The sequence below is a fragment of the Pongo pygmaeus genome, chromosome 23 (genome assembly GCF_028885625.2).
Source record: "Pongo pygmaeus isolate AG05252 chromosome 23, NHGRI_mPonPyg2-v2.0_pri, whole genome shotgun sequence".
Classification (NCBI taxonomy): domain Eukaryota; kingdom Metazoa; phylum Chordata; class Mammalia; order Primates; family Hominidae; genus Pongo; species Pongo pygmaeus.
In genome coordinates, this window is record NC_085931.1 from 31,813,412 (window position 1) to 31,830,007 (window position 16,596).

The 16,596-nt window shown below is 51.0% G+C and overlaps 2 protein-coding genes across 4 annotated transcripts in view; one reads left to right on the forward strand and one right to left on the reverse strand.

The window, feature by feature from the left end:
• Positions 1–11,146, reverse strand: LOC129023714 (P2X purinoceptor 6-like). 2 transcript variants are annotated; one of them, XM_063662803.1, is made up of 4 exons: positions 11,091–11,146; positions 10,277–10,427; positions 8,466–8,537; positions 1–171 (listed from the first exon to the last, which is right to left on the reverse strand). In XM_063662803.1, the coding sequence occupies exons 1-4, from the start codon at positions 11,144–11,146 to the stop codon at positions 136–138; spliced, it is 315 nt and encodes a 104-aa protein (XP_063518873.1). In that variant the 3' UTR covers positions 1–135. The 2 variants fall into 2 exon arrangements, with proteins under 2 accessions (XP_063518873.1, XP_063518874.1); XM_063662804.1 differs by lacking the exon at positions 8,466–8,537 and having other exon boundaries at positions 11,013–11,098.
• LRRC74B (leucine rich repeat containing 74B) overlaps positions 11,136–16,596 on the forward strand; it is a 16,962-nt gene continuing 11,501 nt past the window's right edge. For both annotated transcript variants that reach the window (XR_008496581.2, XM_054469130.2), the window contains exons 1-4: positions 11,136–12,252; positions 13,501–13,643; positions 14,028–14,160; positions 15,091–15,297. Coding sequence is in view for 1 of the 2 variants with exons in the window: in XM_054469130.2 (XP_054325105.2) it covers positions 12,114–12,252; positions 13,501–13,643; positions 14,028–14,160; positions 15,091–15,297 (622 nt within the window). In the remaining variant the exon portion in view is untranslated. The remainder of the gene's footprint in view (positions 12,253–13,500; positions 13,644–14,027; positions 14,161–15,090; positions 15,298–16,596) is intronic.

Below are 16,596 nucleotides of genomic sequence, written 5' to 3' on the forward strand. Positions count from 1 at the left end.
TAAAAATAGACTTTATTACCTGGGAATGGTGGTACAGGCGTGTACCAGTTACTCAGGAAGCTGAGTTGGGAGGATGGCTTGAGCCTAGGAGGCTCAAGGCTGTAGTGTGCTTGATCATACCTGTGAATAGCCTCTTCACTCCAGCCTGGGCAACATAGCAAGACCCTGTATCTAAAAAAAAAAAAATGAGTTTTCAGAGCAGTTTTAGGTTCACAGCAATATTGAGCAGAAAGTACAGTTCCCATATACTTCTGCTCCCACATATGTGTAGCCCCCTCTCCCACTACTGACATCCAGCACCAAAGGGGCATATTTGTTACAATCGATTAAGCTACACTGACACATCATTATCACCCAAAGTCCATAGTTTACATTAGGGTTCACTCTTCCGGTTGTACATTCTATGGGTTTGAACAAATGTGTAATGACACATATACACATCATTATTGTATCATACAGAGTAGTTCCATTGCCCTAAAAACCCTCTGTGCTCTGCTTGTCCCTCCCTGCTAACACCTGGCAACCACAGATCTTTTTCCTGTCTCCATAGTCTAGTCTTACTTTTGCAGAATCTTATATAGTTGGGATTATAGAGTATATAGCCTTTTCAGGCTGACTTCTTTCCCTTAATAATATGCATTTGAGATTCCTCTATGACTTTTCATGGCTGAATAGCTCGTTTTAATTTTATTTTTTATTTTTATTTTTGAGACAGAGTCTCACTCTGTCGCCCAGGTTGGAGTGAAGCGGTGTGGTCTTGGCTCACTGCAGCCTCTGCCTCCAGGGTTCAAACGATTCTCATGTCTCAGCCTCCCGAATGGCTGGGACTACAGGCATGCACCATCACACCAGGTTAATTTTTGTATTTTTAGTAGAGATGGGGTTTTCCCATGTTGGCCAGGTTAGTCTCAAACTCATTTCCTCAAGTGATCCACCTGCTTCAACCTCCCCAATATGCTGGGATTACAAGCGTGAGCCACCCCACCTGGCCTGTGCTATTTCTGAAATGCAGGAGGTGAAGTTGCCATGTGAAAGATGGAACATTCTTGGCCGGGCGTGGTGGCTCATGGTGGCCTGTAATCCCACCACTTTGGGAGGCCGAGGCGGGCGGATCATGAGGTCAGGAGATCGAGACCATCCTGGCTAACATGGTGAAACCCCGCCTCTACTAAAAATACAAAAAATTAGCCTGGCGTGGTGGCGGGCGCCTGTAGTCCCAGCTACGTGGGAGGCTGAGGCAGGAGAATGGCGTGAACCCAGGAGGCGGAGCTTGCAGTGCACGGAGATCGCGCCACTGCACTGGGCGACAGAGTCAGACTCTGTCTCAAAAAAAAAAAAAAAAGAAAAAAGATGGAACATTCTTATCTTCAAGGATGAGAAGTTGAAATGAGAGAATTCTGTACAGACCTTGTTAAAACACTGTTATCTTTTAAGCCTCCCCATATAATTTAGTTGCTTCTTCATAACTTATTATTCTTTGTCCAATTCAGTGTATAAGTAATAGACTCTAACTTCTTCTTTGGGTCTTCATATGTCCTTATGAGGGTTCCCAACCCATGTAAAACTTGTACCCGATAAATTTGTGGGACTGTGTGGTGGCTCACTCCTGTGATCCCAGTGCTTTGGGAGGCCGAGGGGGGCTTGCTTGAGTCCAGGAGTTCAAGACCAGTCTGGGCAATATAGTGAGATCCCGGTTCAGCAATTTTTTTTTTAATTAGACTGGTGTGGTGGGTGGCATGTGCCTGCAGTGCCAGCTACTCGGGAGGCTGAGGTGGGAGGATAGCTTGAGCCCAGGAGTTTGAGGCTGCAATAAGCTATGATCTTGCCACTGCACTCCAGCACCTCTTATTTATAAATAAATGTAATGGCTAGCCTTAGGGACTCTGTTAGCAAGATTAAAGAACAGAAATGAGATGTAGAATAGCATATAAATAAATTTGTGTGCTTTTCTCCTGTTAACCCGTCCTATGTCAATTTAATTCTTGAGCCCAGTTGAGACTGTAGGGATGGAAGTGGAGTTTTGCCACCCCTGCAGTTTCTGGTGACAAGGATGGGATCCTCTCAAGCCTAAAGATGGGATCCTGGGAGAACAAATAAAAGCAGGCACAGGTAGGAATTCTTACCAAAGTGAACTCTTTTTTTTTTTTGAGACGGAGTCTCGCTCTGTAGCCCAGGCTGGAGTGCAGTGGCGCGATCTCGGCTCACTGCAAGCTCTGCCTCCCGGGTTCACGCCATTCTCCTGCCTCAGCCTCCCACGTAGCTGGGACTACAGGCGCCCGCCACCACTCCCGGCTAAGTTTTTTTTTTTGTATTTTTGGTAGAGACGGGGTTTCACCGTGTTAGCCAGGATGGTCTCAAACTCTTGACCTCGTGATCCGCCCGCCTCGGCCTCCCAAAGTGCTGGGATTACAGGCGTGAGCCACTGCGCCCGGCCTAAAGTGAACTCTTCTGGATCTCTGTCTGTAGTGCCTGGTTGAAAGAGGAGAGTAAAATTTTTCCTGGTCCCTTTCTAAATTCAAACTGGCAGGAGAAAAGCATGGTAAGAATTGATTCTTTGAGTTATGACTCTCGTGTCAACCTTAAATAATGAGATTCAGAAAATATCAGCTAGGCACGTTGGCTTATGCTTGTAATCCCAGCACTTGGGAGGCCAAGGTGGAAGGATCACTTGAGCCCAGGAGTTGGAGGCTGCAGGGAGCTATAATTGCATCACTGCATTCCAGTCTGGGTGACACAGACCTAGTCTCCAAAAAAAAAAAAAAAAAAAAAGAAAGGAAATATGATTTTTTATTCTAGTGCAAAGCTTGAGGATGGACACCCAGGAAACAGCTTCCAAAGGGTTGGGGTCATTGCTCCAAAGTGGGGAAGCTAGGGTTTCACTCATAGAGGCAAAAACAGTGTCAGCAGGATTGCAACATCTTCTGTACAAATCCAGTATGTTAGATTCCATTAGTACAGCTTGCTACATTCCAAGGAAAATTGTTTCAACATTCTGTGAGAAGAAGTCAAGCTCTGAGGGCATCTTATCTCTGATGCTGCTCAGTCATTTCTAACCATTTCCAGGGAAAAGCAGAAGTTGCAACTGCATGCTCCATGCCTCAGGCCACATGGCCACGTTCTTCCTGAGGCTCATAATAACGTAAAGTTCCAACAGCTTGGCGGTGGCTCACGCCTGTAATCCCAGCACTTTGGGAGGCTGAGGTGGCCAGATAACTTCAGAAAGGAGTTTGAGACCAGCCTGGCCAAAAGAGCGAAACCCCGTCTCTACTAAATATACAAAAATTAGCCCGGCATGGTGGTGGGCACCTGTAGTCCCAGCTACTCAGGAGGCTGAGGCGGGAGGATTGCTTGATCCTGGGAGTTTGAGGCTGTAGTGAGCCATGATGGCAGCACTGGGTGACAGAGGGTGACCTTGTCTCAAAAAAAAAAAAAAAAAGAATTATTTGATTTCACGCTGCTGAATTTGGTATTTGGCTCTGCATACCTAGTGGCTATTGACCCACAGCCTCCCAGAAATAAGGCTTGTTTTCCATGTCTCTGTTGTGTGGTTTATCATATCTTGTTTTATGTCTTGAGAACATAGCTCTGTGACCAATGAAAATATTCTCTTTGGTTTCTGCCAGCTGAGGGGGTTGGGGGGACAAGTCCTTGTTAGGCTGCTAGCCAGCTGCCCAGGAATCAGAAACACATTGTCTCTGTCCAACAGTTCCAGCTCTCAGAGGAGTTTGTCCTACTTGTCTCAGCTTTCATTGCCTTGATAACAATTAGGATATTTGCTTGCTTAGGCTGTCTTGAGAAAGACTTTGGATCTTGAGGGGGATTGCATCTTTTCCAGCCTGTTTGGGATGCTCTTCTGTGTCTGCAGTTAAGCCAGAAAAGGCATACTGATTTTAAGCCATAAAAAGGCTTATTGGTTTTGAGTCACAATTAAAGTAGGTATAACATTGAAGATTGGACTTTTGAATCTAAAAGGTTTTTTTTTTTGTTTTTTGTTTTTTTTTTTTTAAGACAGAGTCTCACTCTGTTGCCCAAGCTGGAGTGCAGTGGTGCAGTCTCGGCTCACTGCAACCTCTGTTTCCTGGATTCAAGTGATTCTCCTGCCTCAGCCTCCCGAGTAGCTGGTGTTACAGGCATCTGCCACCATGCCTGGCTAATTTTTTGTATTTTTAGTAGAGACGGGGTTTCCCCATGTTGGCCAGGCTGGTATCGAACTCCTGACCTCACGATCTGCCTGCCTCGGCCTCCCAAAGTGCTGGGATTACAGGCATGAGCCACTGTGCCCAGCCTAAAAGTATTTTTATTAAAGAGTGCTATTGGCCAGGTGTGGTGGCTCACACCTGTAATCTCAACATTGTGGGAGACTGAGGTGGGAGGATCACTTGAGCCCAGGAGGCTGAGCTGCAGTGAGCTATGATCTTGCCACTACTGCACTCCAGCCCGGGCAACACAGTGAGACCCCATCTCTAAACCGCTCTCCCCCCACAAAAAAGGGTGCTTTCATCCTAAACAACTGTCCTATTGGTAACTAGAGAAAGATCAAATTAAAAAGAAGACACAAAGAAATATAGGCCACGCACGGTGACTCATGCCTGTAATCCCAGCACTTTGGGAAGCCAAGGCGGGTGGATCATGAGATCAAGAGATCAAAGCCATCCTGGCCAAAATGTTGAAACCCCATCTCTACTAAATATACAAAAATTAGCCGGGCATGGTGGCGGGCACCTGTAGTCCCAACTACTCAGGAGGCTGAGGCAGGACAATCGCTTGAACCCGGTAGGCTGAGGTTGCAGTGAGCTGAGATCATGCCATTGCACTCCAGCCTGGGCGACAGAGCCAGACCCTGTCTCAAAAAAAAAAAAAAAAGAAATATGGTTAGCTTTAGGGACTTCCTTTAATCTTCCTCAACATTAAAGAACAGAAATCAGATGTAGAAAAAAAGTTGAAATCTGCACCCTCTGTAAATTCTCCTCCTCCATCCACCTGTGCTCCGCTCAACCCCCAAGTCCCTGTCCCTGATCCCCCAGAAGGTCTTTTGGATATCTGGGCCCCTGACTTACACTTACCCTCCTCAAAACTTGGCCCTATTCTCCTCAGCAAATTTCTTTTAGACCTAAAACTTCTCCAAATATCCTTTCAATGCCCAGCTGCCTACTTTAACTTCTCTTTTCCTGTAAAATTCACAGAAAGCACCCCAGCCTGTTTTCCAGGCCCAAGATATACAGGTGACATGTATATAATGATAGCCAGAAAATAGACCTAACACAGGCTCTGGGAATGAGCAGCCAGGCTTGCTTCACTGTACCTTACAATTCCTCCTGCTTCCTGGGGCTCTGTAATCAAACCTCATCAGCTCCAGGCATTACCATGTTTAGGCCAAAACCACAGAAAAACTACTGGACTATCGTACTCTTAGGAAAAAGAAACCATAAACATTACCCTAGATCTCTGATAACAAAAAATATGCTCTGAAACTCCTTGGAGAAAATCTACATTCTTTCTCAGTTTTCTTGCTCTGTCGCCAATCTTATCGTATCTTTAAAACTTAAGGGCCAGGAACGGTGGCTCACACCTGTAATCCCAGCACTTGGGGAGGCTGAGGTGGGCGGATCATGAGGTCAGGAGATTGAGACCATCCTGGCTAACACGGTGAAAGCCCGTCTCTACTAAAAATACAAAAAAATTAGCCGAGCGTGGCGGCGTGTGCCTGTAGTCCCATCTGCTGGGGAGGCTGAAACAGCAGAATGGCGTGAACCCAGGAGGCGGAGCTTGCAGTGAGCCGAGATTGCACCACTGCACTCCAGCCTGGGTGACAGAGCAAGACTCTGTCTCAAAAAAACAAAAACAAAAAACACAAACTTAAGTATCTGAGGAATTGGTCTGGGTGCAGTGGCTCACGCCTGTAATCCTAGCACTTTGGGAGGTCAAGGTGCACAGATCGCTTGAGGTCAGCAGTTCGAAACCAGCTTGGCCAACATGGTGAAACCCTGTCTCTACTAAAAATATATGTATATATAAATTATCCATCTGCTGGGGAGGCTGAGACAGCAGAATGGCGTGAACCTGGGAGGCGGAGCTTGCAGTGAGCCGAGATCGCACCACTGCACTTCAGCCTGGGTGACAGAGCAAGACTCTGTCTCAAAAAAACAAACCAAAAAAAAACAAACAAAAAAACCAAACCAAAACAAAAAAAACTTAAGTATCTGAGGAATTGGGCTGGGTGCAGTGGCTCACGCCTGTAATCCTAGCACTTTGGGAGGTCAAGGTGGGCAGATCGCTTGAGGTCAGGAGTTCGAAACCAGCCTGGCCAACATGGTGAAACCCTGTCTCTACTAAAAATATATATTAAAAAAATTAGCCAGATGTGGTGGCATGCACCTGTAATCCCAGCTACTTGGGAGGCTGAGGCAGGAAAGAATTACTGGAACCACTCGGGAGGCGGAGGTTGCAGTGAGCCGAGATCACGCCATTGCACTCTGGCCTGTGCAACAGAGCCAGGCTCCATCTCAAAAAATAAAATAAAATAAAATAAAATATATAAAATGTGTCTGAGAAATTAACTAGAACAACCCCTAGTATGCTAGTCTGAGATTAAAAAAAAGTGTTAAATGTTTAACATTTTAGGTGCTTTACTTCAATAATGTTTGATATTTGCCTAATATATATGTCATAAAAATTGCCAGCAAAATAAAACTTAAGATAATAACTAGCTTTGTCTAATGTTTCATGAAGTTTTCACAATTCAAATATAATTGTTAAATAAACTAAACTTATATAAATGCAAGTGGGAAAAAATTTGTAAATAAGTTATTATTATTATTTTTTGAGACTGGGTGTTGCTCCATTGCCCAGGCTAAAGTATAGTAGTGGGACTGTAGCTCACTGCAGCCTTGAACTCCTCTTGCCTCAGTATCCTGAGTAGCTGGGGTGATGCCTGGCAAATTTTTGGAAAAATTTTCTTGTAAAGTGGAGTCTTGCTATGTTACCCAGGCTGGTCTCAAATTCTGGGCCTCAAGCAATCCTCCTGTCCTGGCCTCCTAAAGTGCTGGGATTACAGGCGGGAGCCACTGTGCCCAGCTATAAATAATTTTTTATTGTTTTAATTTTTATTTTTGACTGACTCATTGCTAGACATACTATTTAAATAATGATTATATTTTATAAAATATGTCTACTTAAAAATAATTTCCAGGAGTTTGAGGCTGCAGTGAGCCATGATTGTGCTACTGCACTCCAGCCAACTCCAACTATTATTGAGATCTTGTCTCAATAATAATAACAATAATAAGAATAATAATTTCTGGCCGGGCATGGTGGCTCACGCCTGTAATCCCAGCACTTTGGGAGGTCGAGGAGGATGGATCACCTGAGGTCAGGAGTTTGAGAATAGCCTGGCCAACATGGCGAAACCCCGATTCTACTAAAAATACAAAAATTAGCCAGGCATGGTGGCACGCACCTGTAATCTTAGTTACTGAGGAGGCTGAGGCGGGAGAATAGCTTGAACCCAGGAGGCAGAGGTTGCAGTGAGCCGAGATTGCACCACTGCACTCCAGCCTGAGTGACAAAAGCATACTCTGTCTCAAAAAAAAAAAAATTCCAAAATCTTTTTGGTAACCTAAAACCTTAATTAAAGTCAAACTAAGTTAAATTAAAAGATGGTTATTTGTTGAATATCTAGATCACTTCCAAATAAGATATAATACAGAAACATTGATTACTGAACATAAGTATAAGCTTATCTAACTTTGGTTTCTTACTACACAGGAACAAAAGATATCTGTGTCTCTCAAGAAACATGTCCTGGGCTGGCCATGGTGGCTCATACCTGTAATCCCAGCACTTTGAGGGGCTGAGGGAGGAGGATCGATTGAGCCCAGGAGTTTGGGAGCAGCCTGGGCAACATAGTGAGACCCCATCTCTACATAAAATAATACAATTATCTGGGTGTGGCGGCCCATGCTTGTTGTCCCAGCTATTCTGGAGGGTGAGGTAGGAAGCTCACTTGGGAGTTTGAGGCTGCAGAGAGCCATGATCATGCCACTGCTTGGCTCTTGCTATTGGAGCCTTCCCGAGCATGTGCCCAGCTCTTGGTGTCACACTACCAACCTGGAGAGTACCCAGAGGCAGGACCAGGGTTGGAGGGGCCTGGGCACCTCACCGGAACTGCTGCTGCCCAGGGCTCGGGGTCCTGTCACCCACAGGCTGGGAGGCCTTAAGTAAGTGATTCAGCCTCACTGAGCCTCAGTCTTTGCCTCTGAAATGGGGATCACAGGAATTCCTGCCAGACAGGGGATACGTGAAGACTGAACGAAATGATTCACACAAAGATGTAGCCCAGTGCCTGGGGGACACTAAGCACATGCTGAGCCTTCAGCCACCTGGGAAGGGGAAAGGGAAACACGGGTGGCCACCTGGGGCTGATAGAGGAATGAGGGGCCTGCTGGGAGTATCCTGGGCAAACTCACCTCTGGGCGTCTGCCCTGAACTTGGGCTGGCGTCACAAGGAAGTTGGTCACCAAGAAGAACACGTTCTCTCCCTAGGAGGCAAGTCTCAAGGTTGGCCTGGCTGGGCTTGCATTGACTGGAAAGGCCAGAAGCCGGCAGCCTGGTTTATGAGGGAAGGGGTGTTGGCCCCATCAAGTCATTAACCCTGTCCCCTGTAAGGCAGATTGAAGCAGAGATGGGAGGCTGGCAGCAGTTCTGGCCATTTCTGAGACCAGGAAGCCTCGTGCCCATGTCCATCTCTTGAGACAAGTTTCTTTCACATTTGTTCAACCAAAATGTCTTTTATTTTCTTTCTTCTTTATTATTTTTTTTTGAGACAGAGTCTCACTGTCACCCAGGCTGGAGTGCAGTGGCATGATCTCGGTTCACTGCAACCTCCGCCTCCTGGGTTCAAGGGATTCTCCTGCCTTAGCCTCCTGAGTAACTGGGATTACAGGCGCACAGAGTTTCACTTCACTCGTCCAGGCTGGAGTGCAGTGGTGTCATCAACCCTTACTGCATCCTCTAACTCCTGGGCTCAAGAGACCTTCCTGCCTCAGCCTCTCAAGTAGCTGGGACTATAGGCTGCAGCTACCATGCCTGGCATCAACCAGAATATTCCAACAGCCTGCTGCTTCTAGTACTGAAGATCCAGGGGAGAGCTGGGCCCGGCACCTGCCCAGGATGGAGAGGAGGTGAGTCTCCCATCCCACACACAGCAGCACTGGCATGGCAGGGCACAGGTAAGAAGGTAGAAAGCTCTGCCTGTGGTGAAAGGGTGGCCAAGGACGTTGGAAGGGGAGGCTGACCCTCCAGTGCTGCCCATGAGAACACTGAATTTGAGGAATGCATGCCCAGGAAGGGAAGGTGAAGGCTGTGCAGAGGGTGCTGAGAGTGGCAGCCATTGGGATTAGGAGGGATGGGTGGCCACCATCATTGGCGGGGGGCCTCCTGAGGGTAGAAGCAGGGGCTGCAGGCTCTCATGATGCCTGGTGTGAAAGTTCAGCTTGGCTGCTGCGTGGTGTGCACCAAGCAGTAGGGAGGAGGCGAGAGGGGCATCTAAGGGCCCTCTAGGAGGCCATAGTCTCAGGCAGGCATGGCATGGGTAGTAGTGAAAAATGTTGGAAGGGACAGGAAGGGGTTGAGGCTGAGTCACCGGTCTGGCTGAGGCACTAGTGGATGTCACAGCCATCGTGACTAGTGGACGTCACAGAGGCCATGCCAGGAGAGGGATATAATTGATCTTTGGACATGTGAGTGTGCACCTGGAAGACAGCTGTGCTCTGGGCAGGTGTTCCCTGGGGCTACATACACCCTGGGCATCAGAAGAGCAGAGGTGGGTGGAAGTTAAGGCTGTGGATAAGCTGGGTGGAGGGAAGAGGAAAATGCAGCTGAGAAGGGTGGAGGAGGAGCACCTGACCGAGGTGCCCCAGGTCAGGGAGCAGGGCTACAGGAAGTTCCAGGCCCTGGCCCCACCCCCCCCACCCCTCCCACACCACTCTCAAGCTCAAGCCATTAGTCTCAAACCCTCCCTTCTTTTCTGTTGGCAGCCTTCGGAAATGCAGTTTCTCTGGCCTCGTTTCTCAACCCGTCCCTTTTTCTACCAGAAACCTCCTACACATCCCTGAAAGTCCTGTCCAGGTGCCACTCCTCTCTGAAGCCCTTCCTGAGAACCTGCAGCCGTCTCTGGCATCACATGCTTCTCTCTCACACACACTGGCTGCATGGCAGGTGTTCAAGCTGTCAGCGGGGAAAGGACTTGAGCCCCCATCAGCAACAGCAGGGCCCCCACCTGAGGCGGCTTCACGAAGTCGGCCACATCCCACAGCCGGTTTCCAAGCTCCTTGATCTGAGTCACGGAAGCCCCTTTGAGTTTGGTGATGATGGAAATCTGGGGTTCCAGGTCCCGCTCCTGGTAGCCTTTTTTGGCGAGGAGAGCCCACCTGGGGAGGAGAAGTTGGGCAGTGTGGTGTGTCCCCAGCATGTAGTGACAGGGGCGGAGCTGGGCCCTACATGCTCATTTCTCTCCCCACACCCTACAGGCTCCCAGTCCAGCATCCTCTCTGGCCCCACTTCCCACGCCAGACCCCCTGAACGAGACAGAAGCTCCAGCCATGCATCAGAGAGCCAGTGCCCTCAGACAGTCACCTTCACCAGCCAGCACCCACCCCCAGCCTCAGTAGACCCAGCTCCCAGCTTATAGACTCCCCTGACCCGAGATACAGCTGGTGGTCTCTCTGGGGGCCTAGTGCTCCAGCTCTCACAGATGTTAAGGACGATGTCTTGTGCCCCCTGGGTGGGGCCGTGGGGAGGGACTGGGAAGGAGGCAGGTGGACACACAGGACAAACACACAGCTTGTTCTTGCTCTCCTGTCTTGTATTGCCTACCTCCCACCCCGTCCCATTATGCCCCCTTCCCCTCCAGCCCCTAAACAGCCCAACCCTCAACTTCAACCCAGCAGGACCAAACCCCACCCTCCACCTCTTCCCTTGCCCCTCCAGCCTGGCCAAAAGCTCTTCTCTCTTACCCTACCACATAGACCACGATCCCAAGCTGCAGCAGCCTCTGCAGGGCGCCCACCCGCCAGTTCCTGGTCATCACGTACTTCTCCATCTTGTAATCCAGAAGCCCACAGCCTGCTGTGGCCCCTGGGGAGCCCATGCTGCCAGCTCCTGCTAGCTGCGGGCACATGAGTCAGCATGGCAGCTGCAGCCACAGCTGAACAGGAGGCAAAGCAGGGCCCGAGCCAGGCCAGGCCAGCCGCTGTTAAAGGGACACTTCCACTAAAGCAGGATCCAGCCTCCAACACCCAGCCCTCAACCCCTAACCCCAGCTGCCCTGCACCTCCCACCCTCCCTACATTCTTTTTGCTGGGTCCTGGTGGCACACAGAAAACAGCAGCCCTGTCCCTGCCCTCTGGCCTCACTTCCTCCGGTGGGGGTGGACGTGGTGAGAGGATGGGGAAGGACAGCTGTTATCAGTGCTGTGAGAAGACGGCCTGAGGGCAGCAACAGCCCCGGGGGGTTCTGAGTAAAGCTTCAGGAATAAGTGACTTCTGAGCTGAGGCTTGCAGATTCTGAAGTTCAACAAGCAGACAAAGATGGGGATGGAGGTTCCCGGGGAGCGAACAGCGTATGCAAAGGCCAGCGCGTGCAAGAGAACTGAGAGCCACAGAGTGAGAGGGTGACCTGGCTCTGCGAAATTCCCCAGGCCCTCCTGAAAAGCTGTTCCCAAGTGCAGTGAAGAAAACACAAGCTCTGGAGTCAGGCATGTTTCCCATTCCATGAAAGGGGGGCGATGCTGGAACCGCCTAGGGGAGGCAGGGGGATAAACGCCGCGAGGCGCCCAATCCGGTGCATGGTCTGTGGCGCATGCAGTTTATCAGCCCGGGCGGGGAGCCTCAACACAAGCCAGCCACAGTTTCTACGGCAACCGACGACACCGGGTTGCCGGGGCGACCGCCGCGGGGGAGCGCGTCGCTATTGGCTCTGGGCGGTGCCTGTCGCTGGACGGCACATTCGGTTGGTCAGGGCAGCCGCAGACTCCGCCCACAATCCCGGGCCGCGCTCTGGGTGCGGGGCCAAGCTGTCCCCGACTCAGTGTCTGAGACTGTGAGAGGGTCGTAACCATGAGGGATTCCTGCGAGAGGTCTGGGGAGGATGAAGAGCAGAAAGAAGAGGCTATGGCGGCCTGTGGGCGTCTTTCAGGGGTCCCCGAGGCCGAGCAGGGTCCCGAGGCCGATTGGGACTCCGACCTGGAGACGGAAGGTGCTCGGGGGAGGGGGCAGGCCCGACTCCTCCTCTTTGGGAATCCCGCAGGGGTTGGGGGAGGCGGGCTGGGGCTAACGGGGCAGGAGACCCCTGTCCAGCAGGGAACGTACCCGTCTGCGGGGCGCCTCCAGCCCCCTGCCCTCCCTTCATTGCTCCTGGAAGCATCAGGTTAAAATGCAAAATCCCTCCAGACAGTGCACCAAGGGCTGTCCTACCCTGAAATGGAATCAGAGCCGGGTTTTCCCAATACACAGGAAAAACTAAGTTAATGGATGTATGGAATTTAGAACTATCTCGGTTTTTTCTCCCGTAAAATGTTTACAAAACATTTGTGGTCTGCAATCCAAGTTAAAAGACACAGCATGCAGTTTGGCATCAGACAGGCAGAGGCCTGACTCTGGCAGGATTAGCTACCGCCACTAGCTGTGGGATGCTCAGCGCAGGCCAGCCATGGCTTCTACCACAAACAACAACATTGGGTTGCTTGGGCTCATATTTATTAATAAATAAATATATAAATAAATAATTTATTTATTAGAGCCAGGGCCTTGCTCTGTCACCCAGGCTTCAGTGCAGTGGCAGGATAATAGCTCACTGCAGCCTTGAACTCTGCACTCTAGTGAGCCTTCTGCCTCAGCCTCCTGAGTAGCTGGGACTACAGGAGACCACCACGTCTGGCTAATACAAAAATTTTTTGGCTGGGTGGGGTGGCTCACGCCTGTAATCACAGCACTTTGGGAGGCCCAGGCAGGCGGATCACCTAAGGTCAGGAGTTTGAGACCAGCCAGGCCAACATGGTGAAACCCCGTCTCTACTGAAAATACAAAAAATTAGCCCAGTGTGGTGGTGGGCGCCTGTAATCCCAGCTACTCGGGAGGCTGAGGCAGGAGAATTGCTTGAACCTGGGAGGCAGAGGTTTCAGTGAGCCGAGATCGTGCCACTGCATTCCAGCCTGGGTGACAGAGCAAGACTCTGTCTCTAAAAAAAAAAAAAAAGAAAATTTGTCTGGCTGTGTTGCCCAGGTTGTCCAGCTTTCTTTTCATAGCTGTATGACTTTAAGGAAAAGATTTGCGTTGCCTGAGCCTTGATGTCCTCATCTGTTATATGGGAGCAGTGGTCCCAAGAAGCACAGGAAGCAGTGCTTCTAGAGGCAAAACATAGGCCAGGTAGTGACACAGGGCAGGGGAGGACACAGGTGGCTGTAGCTGTGCAGGGGTCCACATTCGTCCCCCTGTCTCCTATCAGGCACCCATGGGCTTGGAGAACTGGTCAGGGACACACTGTACCTGAGGTCTTGCCGGGCCCATAGTGTTGTGCCCATCTCCTGCTTTCTGCGCCAAGGGAGTGCCCAAGAGCTGAACCTCCAGCACCGTGGCCTGGGGCCCCAGGTACCACTGGCGGGACACTGGGTCCAGGCTTACAGGAAGAGGCCTCGGGAGACAGCAGCCATGGGAGTGCCCCTAAGTCTGTCCCTACACTCCCCAGCTTCTGCCTGTGTCAGTCATGCCCCAACCTCCACATCTGGGAGACAGATGGGATTGAGGCTGTGACAGGTGGCGTTAAGGGTTGTGGATCCTGCAGGCTCCTAACCCGCTGGGGGGTCAGGGAGAGCTGGGGGTCGGGGGAGACCTTCACAGAGCCTCAAAGGAGAAGCAGGTGTCACTTAAAACAGGTGGGAAGGGGAGGGCTTTCCAGCTGGAGGACGTGGAGTGGGCTGAGCCCTGGAGCATGAGCCAGGATTGTGGCCAGTGTGTTTGCTCTGTCTGTCCCAGGGTGCCCGGGCTCTGGCTTCCTCGTTGAGCTCCAATCCATACATCAAGCGGCTGGACCTTCGAGACAATGGGCTCTGTGGGGCGGGTGTAGAGGCCCTGGCAGGTGCCCTGAGCAAAAGCAGCAGCATCCGTGGTAGGTGCTGGGTCTGGAGCAGGTGGGCAGGCGTGAGTCCTCCCTTTCCTCAGGGATGTGCCTCCATCAATGAAAGCTGGGCTGTGTCACCTGGGGCCTGCTGGTGTTGCTGGTGGATAGAAGAGGGGCCTCATCACAGGAGGGGGCATGTGGGTTGGAGTTAGATCCTCTGCTGTGCAGCCAATGCTAGATACAAGTCCCTTCCTCACCCACCCCATACCATCACTCCCCTCCCTTGCTGGCCAGCATCCCCCTCTTCACGAGCACGTGGGAGACTCCCAGTACCTGAATGCAGGCTGGGAGAGTCCTTCCACACAGAGAGGTGGGGGTTGGGCATTGTAAGAAGCAGGCAGGCAATGTGGGAGTGTGATGGGGCTGGATCCAAATGCCAGTTCTGCCACTGAAGAGCTGGATAGCTGGGCAAGCAGCTTAACCTCTCTGAGCTTCAGTTTCTGACCTGTGAAATGGCCCCCACAATACCTTATGGGTTTAGGGCTGTGGTGAGCATGGAGTGAAATGCACTCCTGAAGTGATCAGAGTGTGTGACCCATGTAAGTGCTCCATGCACGGCCACTTGGGCTATTATTGCCAATCCTGGCAACGGGGCTGTGAGGGCTTCTGAAGTGGGTAGTGATATCACTGCCAGACACAGCCATCGATGGTATGGCTGCCCCCACCACAGCAGTCTCTACAGTACCAGGAGGTAGGCGGTTTTAACCGCTTGACACAGAAGCTCGTGGGCACACAGGGAGGGGGAGGTCAGGAGCAGAGGGGACCCAGCCATTGGGAGCCAGAGCCACCATGCAACCCCAGAACAGTTAACCTATAAGGCCCTTTCGTCTGCCTCAGAGGTTTGGGGGATGGCAGAAGAGGGGGGAGGGGGTGCCTGGCTTTGCATCCCACTGGCCGAGGAGTGGTTCTGTCCCCCAGATGTGGACCTGTCGGAGAACCAGCTGGGAGTGGCAGGAGCCCAGGCCCTCTGTGCTGCTCTCACCACGAACCGGGCCATGTGGAAGATGCAGCTGTCAGGGAATGGCCTGGAGGAGCAGGCGGCCCAGCACCTTGCCGAACTCCTGCTGGCCCACACAGACCTGAAGTCCCTGGACCTGAGCTATAACCAGCTGAATGACCAAGCAGGTATTGCCTGCCCAGGGCACCATGGCCATGAAAGCTCAGCTTCCTGGGGCAGGGGTGGGTGGGGGTTGGCAGGACCGCACTGCACATCGCCAGGGAGCATGTGCTCTGGCTCCTGCTCCCCACACCCCACCTTGGCCCACTCCTCTTCCAGTCCAGCCACACGGAACTCTTCATTCCTTCCACAAATATCTCGTTGCCCACTGCTGTATGTGCTGGGCACTGACTTAGCCACCAGGGATCCACCTTGAACAAAACCAAGTTCCTGACCTCAAGGAACAATGTTAACAACATCATTCTGAGTAATTATTGGTGCTACAAAAGAAACAAATAGTTTATGATTCTAGAGAAGAATGGGGACCCCCTGCTTTAAAGAGGTGGCTGGGGAGGCCTCTGTGTGGTGACATTTAAGCTGAAATGTGCAGAGTGGGAAGGAGTCAGCCATGGCAAGATCAGAGGGAGAGCATTTCAAGCAGAGGAACAGTGAGCATGCGGGCCTGTTTCCCAGACTGGCGGACAGCAGTGTGACTAGGCTAGGGAGCCAGGGAAGCGTGGCCAGGCTGTGAGGTGGAGAGGACAGAGGGGGCTGCAGGGCTGTAGGCCGTGGCAAAAAGGGTAAAGATTTTGTTCCAGGTGAGGTAGAAGACATGGTTGGGATTCCTTGGTCTCATCATCTCATGCCCCTGAGTGTCTGCTTTGCCAGGAATTTGCACTTCTACCTGCCTCTCCTCAAATGGTCCAATAATAGTAACAATCACCTGGGACCCTGGGTTAGGCATGCAGATGCTGACCCTGGACCTGCTGAACCAAGCTCTTAGGGGAATGCTGGTGAATCTGTATTTTAATGGTTGCCCCAGGAGAATTGTCTTTTTTTTTTTTTTTTTTTTTGAGACGGAGTCTCACTCTGTTGCCCAGGCTGGAGTGCAATGGTGTGATCTCTGCTCACTGCAGCCTCCACCTTCCAGGTTCAAGCGATTCTCCTGCCTTAGCCTCCTGAGTAGCTGGGATTACAGGCATGTGACTATGCCTGGCTAATTTTTGTATTTTTAGTACAGATGGGGTTTCACCGTGTTGGTCAGGCTGGTCTCGAACTCCTGACCTGGTGATCTGCCTGCCTTAGCCTCCCAAAGTGCTGCGATTATAGGTGTGAGCCACCGAGCCCAGCCGAGAATCGCTTTTCAGAAGCACTCCTCTGTCTCAAGCCACTTAGAGCAAGTGGGATGACATCACCCTTGGCCTGTGAGAATTGCCCCTGGCATGTAACTGCCAGAGAACCAGTTTGCCTTCTGAGAAAATTATTGC